This window comes from Elaeis guineensis, chromosome 8 (assembly GCF_000442705.2).
Source record: "Elaeis guineensis isolate ETL-2024a chromosome 8, EG11, whole genome shotgun sequence".
Taxonomy (NCBI): domain Eukaryota; kingdom Viridiplantae; phylum Streptophyta; class Magnoliopsida; order Arecales; family Arecaceae; genus Elaeis; species Elaeis guineensis.
The window spans coordinates 136,750,464-136,761,629 of record NC_026000.2 but is presented as its reverse complement, the minus strand read 5'-3'; the positions used below and the strand labels follow the sequence as shown (position 1 = coordinate 136,761,629).

Below are 11,166 nucleotides of genomic sequence, written 5' to 3'. Positions count from 1 at the left end.
ATGCTGTACCCCTTCCTGGCGCGCCAATCTGTTGCGGCCAATCGCCTCGTCGCCCGATCGCCGGGAAGCGTGCACCTGCAAAAGGAAGTCCGCACTGACCGGAGGCGGCTCCGGCGGGGACCCTCCGACGGTCAAGTCAGAGAGGTGACTGGGCAACAGTGAAATGCAGACGGAGAGCTCTGAAAAAGAGAGAGGAGAGAGAGAGAGAGGAGCGAGCCTGCGTATGTGGAAGAAACGGGCGGACCGATCCTTTGCACGGTTGCCTTCCCCGGTTTATATAGTGGAGCACGGTATGGCGCCGTCATTAATGGCGCGGACAAGTGAGGAACTGTCAACTCACTGTGGGCCGCCAGAGCCGCCGTGGAAACGTCATGTCGCCGTGTAGCCGTCTAATCACCAGGGTTGACCCGGCTCTCGGCGGGATAATGCCCCTAGGTAACTGTGCCGCATGTGCGTGTCAGAGCTGACAACGTCTGGCGGCTGTACGGCGGTTGGAGGAGCCGACCACCCAACGTCGGTAGCCAGCGAAGTGGTGTCGGGCCCCTCCATTGGTCGGCGAGCGTCATGTAAGTCGGCCATCGAACCTCGGGGTTCGGTCGGTCGGGATGGATACGCCCGACATACCCCCAGTCGGCGATGGGCCGTTGGATGGACGGTTGTTAGTCGCTGATGGTTCCCGTCAGTCGGTCGACCGACGATCGATCGGCCTTTCGGCCAGTCAGAGTCGTCCAACGGGGGCGGTCGGGCCGCCCGTCGGTCGGACCCTCCTGCAGTCGGTCGGGCCCTCCTGCAGTCAGTCGGGCCCTCCGGCGGTCGGTCGGGCCCTCCGGCGGTCGGTCGGTGGGTATCCCCCAACACTTATCATCCTCGATCTAATTTTTACACTAAAGAATTCATTGCATGATGAAATTGATGTTGTCTTCTCCATCTTGACGTCCTCTACATGTGCTGTGCAAAGTCCTCGATCTGTTGACACTCTGATCTTACATATCGGGGTTATTGGTGCTCTCGCATATTTGTCTTGGAAATCTTGTGATCCAATCCACTCACAATTTTATCTTCCATGATGGTAATCAAGAGGTTGTAGATTTTCTATCATTGCTTTAAGTATTTCATGTATGCCAATAAACAAGTAATGGCATTCTTCTAGTATCAAAAGGACCCTTTCGTTTTGATACCAAGATTGTCCTCGATAAGTATACATGGTGGAAAATCTAGGCTCTAGATGTAGGGTTACGGGCTGTTATAGGTGCGTGGTCCAGATGCCTTGGAAGTTGGCTGTGGTTCAACCCACAAATCGCAAGTCTAACCTACTCAAAAAACTGAGTCCGAATTAGTTTCTTTGGCTCCAAACCTCAAGTAGTTTGGATCTAGGATTGGACCACATGGATATGCCAAGCAATTCTAATTCTAACTGACTTGGATCAGGCCTCAGCTTCTGAACAAGTGCTCACCCTCCTGGAGAAAGGGAGAGTGCCACAGAGAGAGAGAGAGAGAAAGAAGAGCAGTTATTATAGGTCTAGTAGTATTGCAAGAATGAGAGCTTTGAATCTATTCTCTCCCTGTTCTTGGTTTTTGAATATGGAATTACAATTAGTCTTGCACCTACTCTTTTAGAGTTTTCTGCCTCTTACCACCGATATCTCCTGGAATGCCCAAAGCTTCCAGCCTTACACCAGTCCCTTCTCATAAAATCATGATTTGACAGCGATAAGCAAAAAAATTACTCCAAGTAAGGAACCAAAGAAGTTATTATTATTATTATTATTATTTTTATTTGGGTAAAGAAGAAGTTTTCGTTAGTTGATAGTAAAGCGCTGCAATTAGGGCATATTTATATGGTATAGATGGATCATTGTTCTAGTTCTAATCTGAAACAAGATCCCTTGTAGCATTATTGATAATATTTTTTTATATCTTTTTTGTTATATATAAATTTTTAATAAAGATTGTGAATATGCTATTTTATCATTAGCTTATTAGAATAGCTGATGGTTTTTATTTTTTAATAATTTTATTATTTATATAAATAAAGTGATAATTTTAAATCATAGAAAGAATCATCCAGGAACAAAACATAACAATCTTAAGACTGAAGTGGCAACGGACCGCTATTATTTTGGTATATCAAAATTAAAGTGCAAATAGATAAGGTTGATTTGTAACCTGATTAGACCTAATCCACTTAGATCCAATACGAACTATTTCAAAAAAATTATGAGATCGAATCGGGTTCTAAATTTAGGCATATTTTATTTTTCGGATTGAATCTGAATTTACTGAATTTTGATCCAACCTAATCTGATCTATTTAATTTATGAGTTGTTTGAATCTTCTACTCTACGATCTAAGTGGATTCAGTCCGATTGAAATCAAGTATACGGCCCAAATGATTGAATTTGTTATTCTCATGGGTCTTATGAAGAGTCATATGAGTTCGAAGGTGCTATTATTGAAACATTATTTGATTATCAGAAGATTATACGATAATTTTATGCCAATTCACTGTTTCATTAGACATGTGGATAACTATTAAGCATAAAATTTTTTGCATTAATTATGTATATTCTCTGAGCTTAACCCATACTTGATTTGGATATGAATTTTTTTGATGGAGGCCGCATAGAACTACCCCCATCGAATGACTCATTGGGTCAACCATGGAACTGATTCAATCTTCTATTGATCCAAGCAAGGAATCGGGTCCGGTGCACCCTTAATCGAAATCTGAGTTAGCCCACTATTTTCCTGCACGCCCCGCCGGTATTCCGGCGATGGCGATCCTACGGCTATAAGAAAAGGGGGAAATCTTATCATCAGAGCCGTGAGCGCTGAGACGGAAGCTCAGACGCCAGCGATAGAAGGCAGCGACTCGCACAGCTCCGGCGGCCATGGCGTTGGCTTCTCGCCTTCTCTCTCGATCCAGACAGGTTCGTCTCCCTCTCTCGATCTCCGAAACAAAGTGTTATTGCCCGCTAAACGCGATGATGTCTCCATGTGGTTTCTCGATTCTTGTCGTTTCTGATCTCTTCTCGATCTGTTTTCAATGTTATCAATGTTTCTTCCGAACTGTTCTTCTGGAGAGTCTTTCCTTGGGTTTTGGTTTGTCTTCCCATGATTCAGAAAATCGAAGATCTTTTCTCTGAATCGTATTGCTTGATTCTTAGTTTTATCTCTTGATTCCAGATTTTTCCTTTTTCTTACTTTTATTGTGCTGCGTCTGAAATGTTGATATGTGTATGAGTGCTGATTGCAACTGGTTGCCATGATTTTCTTTTTTTTTTTTTTTTTTTTGAATCTATAAGTTGTGATCTGATCTTCATGTATATAGCAATAGCTGTATTAGTTGGTGAAAGACAATTAATTGATTATTTCATATGAAACCAAGACCACACCAACTAAGACAGCGATTTGTTTGAAGATTGACATTATGCCTTGATGCTCAAAACGATAGCAAATGGTACCAGGCGAAAGCGGACAGTAGGTAGAAATTTTCTCGATTCCAGAAATGTTTGAGCTAGTAATGTTTTCATATTTTTCCTTTCTTGCTGATTGTTTATTTTGATTTGGAATCAGTTTCTAAGACTTCCTTTAAGATAAATTAGGACTACTGGTTCCTCCTTCTGTTATCTATGGTTGTATCTTCCTGACATGTTTTGATATTGCAGTTGTATGCTGGCCAAGTTGCCCTGTCTCATGAATACGCTGTATCCGTACGCTCCTATGCCAAAGAAGCTGCTCCACCTAAACTACCTCCCCTTAAGGGTGATGGTAAGCAGATTAATTGGACTGGGCATTCTTTTATTTATTTTGTATGGGAAGGCTGAGAAAAAAAAAACTAGTTTCAAATCTTCTTATTACATTTAGCTGTCATTTAGAAGTTCATTATACATTTGCATTACTTTATGGTTTGTTGATCAGATTGCTACAATGATTAGGTGCTTTTGAGATAATTATGGTTTGGAAATCTAACAAAGTAAGATCCTGGCATTGCTTGAGGACTTTCATTCTTCTTAACATGCATTTTGAGGAGCTCACTGTGATCCAATAGATTCCTCTAAATGCATTTTAAGGAGGTCACTAGGGATGGTTGCAATTTTATCCTATAGATATCTTTAGATGGTGCCTATGGCTTTTGAAAAATGCTTTTGAGGTGCGCCTTTCTAATATCATAACTGAGTAGCAAACCTGCTTGTTAAAGAAAAGCTGGTCAAAGTATCTTAATCATTTCTTTTTCTTTTACTTAAGGTGCTTGATTATTTGTTATCTTTTTCTGTTATGAGGGCATCATTGACTGCTATTTTTCATGCCATAATGATGCTTCTTTACTAGGATGTTGGTGGTGATTGGAATTTATTTGAGTAACAGCTCATTTTGCTTGGTTTTTGTTGAATGTTTCTTGTCGACACCATTATTGCTGTGGTGATCCTCCTAGTTGCCTTGGATTTGGGCCTTGGTTGTGGCCTCAGTGATGACAGCCATTAGAGCAAGAATTGCTATAAAGATGTGTTTCACACATTCTTCAACGAGGCTTATGCTACCTGTCACTCTAGTATATGCATGTTAAGTGCATCAGGTACTGCACAAGTTCCTAAAATGCAATATAGTTAATATACATATAGAAGAACAAATGTTGACTATTGACCCTAATTTGTGGGAGAGGGCTTGTTCCATTTATTTGATCATGGATAAACATGGTATCTTATCCTTTTTCTTGTTTTCCTTTTCTCTCTTATTTTTCCTCATTTTCTTTATATAACTCATACAGAAGTCTCCTATTACTTTTTCACTTTTTTTTTTTTGTTTTTTAGTCCATTGGTTTTTATCTCCTTTTCTTCTAATTTTAACATGTTCTACAATGAGTCAAATGTGACAGGATTTATTAATATTTTAATTTAGTGAAAGTACATGTGAGCTATTTTCAATCCCTAAGTAAAAGGATGATTAACTATGCCACAAATGAAAATTCTGGTACGCCCTTCTCTCTAATAGAATGGTCTCTGATTTGGCACATGACAAAGTTCTTATAAGTCTTAAGTAAAGTTATTATTTATTATTTTTCTTTTCATTTCGGTAGCCACTTAATGGAATTGAAAGAAACTTGAGTGTTATCCACAAATATGTAGTCATCTCATTCATTTGCCCCGAATATGGATCATGTCAAGGGAACTTCTACCAAAGGGGAGTGTGGATGCAAGTTTTTTTTATATGTCCCTTTTCTGACTGGTTATTTAATGAAAGTTATGGAGATCCAAAGTTCTGTGTAATAACCGACTGCTGTTTTTAATTAGTGATTGGTTCTTTTAACTTTGTTGTGGAAACTGCTTTATTTGATGTTAGTAAATATACTTTGAGCAGTTAGTTTTCTTCATTTATTTAGTTACTGACCATGGAAAATATTTTTCTACTGGAAGAGATGCTGAAGAACATCTTCTATGAGGTGAAGAACAAATTTGAGACAGCCCTTGGAATACTACGAAAGGAAAAGATCACAATTGACCCTGATGATCCTGCAGCAGTGTCTCAGTATGCCAAGGTTATGAAGACTGTTAGAGAAAAGTAAGACTTTGTTTTGCTATGGAAGAGTTATTAATTGACAAATCTTAGTTATTAATATAGCGGCACCTTGTTGACTCTTCTTGCTCTAACTTGTAATCTTCCTCCATTTGAAGTTCATTTATTTGTCAAAGCATCTTGGTAGTGATCTTGCTTCAACTTTAGGAGGTATACAGAAGCTTTTCTATTTGGATTTTCTAATCATGCAATATTTAAGTTACTTTCACTAGTTTTCTATATCTGAACATGTTGCTTGGTGTTTGACCATATTATTTTGATTCTAAGAGAAGATCATCCAGTTAAAATAGTTATTGCCATCTGTTAGCCGTGATGCTTACCAATCATGGTAATGTTAATTAATAATTGTCACCTCTTTCGCGACATACCATATGCATTGCGTGGTCAAATGATTTCCTTTAGTCATGGGACTGCTGTCATTTTACTGCTTAGACACAAAATCTCAATACTGAAAGTTGCTTTACTCAGAAACATATAATGGTAGGTTAATGTTATCAAAAAATTGTAGCTGGCAATTATACCTGTCTTCTGTGAGCTTATCAAATATCATTAGTGAATCATTACACTATATCCTGCCTACACTACGGTAAGAAAATAGAGTACTTATTTTATTCTAAATTTTGTTTTGATAAATTATCACTTAAATTATGTTTACCAAAAATTCTTTTGTGAAGGGTACCCTTGGCTTATGAGATGAAATTTGTATAGCAACCTCTGTCTTTGATTGTTTGCTTGGGGTTTTTTCTGCAGAAAACGGAACTGTTTGATATTTTTGTTATGTTTCTGGATTTATTTTCCATGTGGCTTAGATTAATTGTTTTTAGTAAGATTTTAGGAGTCTAAAAGCGAGTAGTTGTTAACATAGTGGGATTTAGATTGTCTAGGAATTTTATTTTGAGTCAAGTTGTATCAGCTGAAGTTTTATTCTCATTGTAGGTAACTTGAGAGTCCTCTTATGATTATACAACATTGTTATATGTTTTTTATGGGCCTGTAAGTATTATTAGGTGAAGACTGAGGAACTTTATGTGACTTGTAGATTACATCAAATGAATTAGTTCCTCTGTGGAGGCTTCAGTTTCTATATCTAATCTTATCTCCTTGATCCTGCTTCTAACCTCTTTCTCAAAGCAATTCCTTCAGTTGTAGTTCTGCTGTCCATTGCAAAAACAATGAGAAGATTTATTAGAAGTATATTTGAACAAAGTACTGCCTAAAAGCTCTTTCAGCAGTTGATAATTGTGTCTGGGGATGTCAGGTTTGAGATGTTTAGAATCTAGACTGGCTGGAATCATTTAGTCAGTTTGGTTTCAGTCAATTTTCAGGTTCAGAAGGAATAAACTTTCTCTGGTAAAAACTGGACTTTAGCTTGTTGAAATAAGATATCAACTATATTGGTCCCACAGTTTAATCTGGATTAAGAAAAAGTGGAAACTTCTCACCTAAGATTCCTTCTAATGAACTTTTTCCTTTCCATGCTAGTATTTGCTTAGTTGATGTTGGCACAATTGCATGCCATTACTGTCTGATTTCTGTATTTTGTGCATAGTCTTCACAGAACTGGTTTATTGCCCTCTTGTTTTAAGTTTGAAGGACTTATATCTTTTTATAATCCGGTCTTCATGCAGGGCGGACTTATTCTCGGAGTCTCAACGAATTAAATACACCATTGAACAACAGACAAAAGGCATTCCTGATGCTCGGACATATTTGTTGACGCTACAAGAGATACGAATCAAGTATATAGTGCTATTTGCTTCTGGGATCTGGTTTCATTATTTTTGATTAGTTTCTATTTTAGATTGTGGGACTCTCCATGTGCATAACTTACCCTTAGTTCTGTCCTAAGTTAATTGGCTAACTATTTTCGCATGTATTAGTATATTTTAGTAATGGATACATTAACTAAATATTGCAATTTTTGCATATCATTGTGTAATGTTTGTCTGCTTCCATATAAGCTAGTTATAACAGTGGTTCACTGGAAAAAAAAGGTTACAGTTAATTCCTTTTCTTTGGTTAAAAAAAGGACTTCTTAAATTGTTAAAGAGGTTGAATTTAATTTGTCTAATAATTTAGTTTCAACAAAGTAGAATATTTTGAAGAAGGAATAGTATGTAGAGGCTAGGACATGCATTAGCATCTGCATGCAATCATAAGTTAGTTGCCACAACAATGGTTTGATATTCTTTGGCCTTGTTTGAAATGGTTGTTAAGGAGATAGTGTTTTTATGAATATGATTTCCTTGGGAACAAAGGCATATAGGCTTTCACTGTGACAAGTTGCAGCAATAAAATATCAAATATATGTCAATGATAATAAGCTAGTTATAACAGTGGTTCATTGGAAAAAAAAGGTTACAGTTAATTCCTTTTCTTTGGTTAAAAAAAGGACTTCTTAAATTGTTAAAGAGGTTGAATTTAATTTGTCTAATAATTTAGTTTCAACAAAGTAGAATATTTTGAAGAAGGAATAGTATGTAGAGGCTAGGACATGCATTAGCATCTGCATGCAATCATAAGTTAGTTGCCACAACAATGGTTTGATATTCTTTGGCCTTGTTTGAAATGGTTGTTAAGGAGATAGTGTTTTTATGAATATGATTTCCTTGGGAACAAAGGCATATAGGCTTTCACTGTGACAAGTTGCAGCAATAAAATATCAAATATATGTCAATGATAATAAGCTAGTTATAACAGTGGTTCACTGGAAAAAAAAGGTTACAGTTAATTCCTTTTCTTTGGTTAAAAAAGGACTTCTTAAATTGTTAAAGAGGTTGAATTTAATTTGTCTAATAATTTAGTTTCAACAAAGTAGAATATTTTGAAGAAGGAATAGTATGTAGAGGCTAGGACATGCATTAGCATCTGCATGCAATCATAAGTTAGTTGCCACAACAATGGTTTGATATTCTTTGGCCTTGTTTGAAATGGTTGTTAAGGAGATAGTGTTTTTATGAATATGATTTCCTTGGGAACAAAGGCATATAGGCTTTCACTGTGACAAGTTGCAGCAATAAAATATCAAATATATGTCAATGATAATAAGCTAGTTATAACAGTGGTTCATTGGAAAAAAAAGGTTACAGTTAATTCCTTTTCTTTGGTTAAAAAAAGGACTTCTTAAATTGTTAAAGAGGTTGAATTTAATTTGTCTAATAATTTAGTTTCAACAAAGTAGAATATTTTGAAGAAGGAATAGTATGTAGAGGCTAGGACATGCATTAGCATCTGCATGCAATCATAAGTTAGTTGCCACAACAATGGTTTGATATTCTTTGGCCTTGTTTGAAATGGTTGTTAAGGAGATAGTGTTTTTATGAATATGATTTCCTTGGGAACAAAGGCATATAGGCTTTCACTGTGACAAGTTGCAGCAATAAAATATCAAATATATGTCAATGATAATGTTTTGTATGAACCTTATTTAGCAAGATTTAAGCCCGGTAATATCTAGTTTAGTCCAATAATCATTGTTAAAGTCAGATTCACTTGAACATTGATTAGTAAGGCAGAGATAAATCCAAAGTAGTCTAAAGCACGGGAAAATGTAGAAATGTTTAAGCAGTTGGCCTTGGGTACCTTTGAAGTGTCCACTTACAGTATTAGTGATATATAACTAATATAATAATCAGATTCCACTCATTTACTGGTTGAAATTTTATCTCACTTATTTCTTTTAATGTATTTTAGAGAAGAATGTAGTACATGGCCTTGTAAATTGACAAAACAAAATTTGTCATATTCCTCTTTGTATATTTGTCTGCATTTGTTAATCTTGTTCATTTCGTCAGATCCAATGTGATGAGTTTCTTGTTACTTGTTAGTGTGCTTCAAAAATATAAGGGGATAAAACTGTATTGAGATGCTTCTGTAAGAAATCTATCATCTTTTCTTATTATGAAGTCTTATAAAGTTCATTTTTTCAGGAGTGGCCTCATTGATGACCTAGGTGCTGAGGCTATGATGATGGAAGCATTAGAAAAGGTTGAGAAAGAGATTAAGAAGCCTCTTATGAGGTCTGACAAGAAGAACATGGGTCTACTGTTAGCTGAGTTTGACAAGATCAACAAAAAGTAAGTGCTGCATGTGGAAAGCTCGTATATGGTCTATTCTGGCGCAGCAATGATGTCATTTCATTCTTGCTTGAGCAATTTGTACTCTTCCTTGTTCTGATGCTTATAGTTTCTTGTTCATATTGTAGATGCCACTTTTTTATTTGGTGTATCGGTTATTTGTATGCACTTACATGAATGCACACTACAGGACCTCAGAAAAATATTTATTATTTGAAGATAATGTATGTAGAAATTGTTTTCATCCTGTTATCAATGTTATAACCACTTTGGTTACATCATCAAAGAATTAAAGCTTTATAAATGTTAAAAATTTATATCTGAAGGTCATAATTTTTCATATCCAATATGCACAAGGCATTTCTTATATTGCAACTTGCAATTAGTTCACACCATTCTCATTTGTACTCTGACCTCCTCTTATTTTCCCTATTTGCAGTTCCATGACAACTTTGTGATGTGACTTTATGCTTCTTACTTGATTTCTGTTTTTGCAACTTTGCATTAGACTTGGCATTAAAAAGGAAGACCTTCCCAAGTATGAGGAAGAGCTGGAACTGAAAATCGCTAAAGAGCAGTTGCAGGAGCTAAAGAAGGACGCCCTGGAGGCAATGGAGACCCAGTTGAAGAGGTTTGTTATGTCTGCGATCTTAATAGACATTTTTGTTTGCCTGCATTAGAGGATCTTATGCATATGATGCATTTGGATAGATGGACCAAAATTTCCTCCAGATGATAGGTACTTGCTGTGGGGAATATTTCAGTCCCAAAGTCATGGACAGCCATCAGAGATTTTGTTGCATTGGCTATTGTAGCTGTAATTAGTTTGTTGTCTGCATCAGCTTAAATTTAAACTTGAATACAGGAAAACATATTTGTATATGTAAGCTCATTCAGTCTTGGATACCAACAGATTACACCCTTTTTATACATAACGTATTTATTAAATATATGAATTCAGTGCATACAATCATATATTTTGATGAGTTTATGACAACTGCAGTCATTGTACACTTTGCTTTTTGTGTTTTATACGCCGACCTTGCTCATTTTCTTACAATCTATATCGACAGGGAGGAATTTAAGGATGAGCAGATGGTTGATGTGAAATCACTGGACATACGGAACTTCTTGTGAGATTTTATGTCTTCTACAATCCAAATCCCAAGGTTTTTATCTTTCTTTGTCTTCCCTGATATTTCTAAAGAGTGTGTTGCTACTAGCAGCGATATTGGTGAAATGCTGTTAACTGGCTTTGTTTAGTTTGTAATAATATAGCAGCCAAATAACCGTCTGTTGTGCCTCTCTGCACCAGATTATTGGTTTTTTTGGTTCAGATATGGTGCCTTCAAAACATAATTTTGGGATTTTTTTTTTCCCGGACTTGTGGGCCAGTGATCCAAAAATACATAAAAATCTGGACCTTCCTTTTATCTAACAAAAATTCTCAGAGGATGACAACATCGCAAAATTTAACCTCAGCAGAAGAGCTACTGATCAATCTGCAACTTGCCCA

At 36.7% G+C, this 11,166-nt stretch overlaps 1 protein-coding gene across 1 annotated transcript; it reads left to right on the top strand.

Moving 5' to 3' along the window:
• Positions 1-2,772: 2,772 nt before the first annotated feature.
• Positions 2,773-10,986, top strand: LOC105049418 (probable ATP synthase 24 kDa subunit, mitochondrial). The gene is made up of 7 exons (XM_010929049.4): positions 2,773-2,930; positions 3,669-3,771; positions 5,415-5,559; positions 7,203-7,313; positions 9,504-9,650; positions 10,159-10,281; positions 10,724-10,986. The coding sequence occupies exons 1-7, from the start codon at positions 2,892-2,894 to the stop codon at positions 10,785-10,787; spliced, it is 732 nt and encodes a 243-aa protein (XP_010927351.2). The 5' UTR covers positions 2,773-2,891; the 3' UTR covers positions 10,788-10,986.
• Positions 10,987-11,166: the final 180 nt, after the last annotated feature.

Bases quoted from the DNA above. Each gene is read 5' to 3' on its own strand.
- LOC105049418 (XM_010929049.4), top strand. From the start codon at position 2,892: ATGGCGTTGGCTTCTCGCCTTCTCTCTCGATCCAGACAG. The intron at 5,560-7,202 runs GTAAGACTTTGT...GTCTTCATGCAG, and splicing joins ATGAAGACTGTTAGAGAAAA to GGCGGACTTATTCTCGGAGT. The intron at 9,651-10,158 runs GTAAGTGCTGCA...ACTTTGCATTAG, and splicing joins TTTGACAAGATCAACAAAAA to ACTTGGCATTAAAAAGGAAG.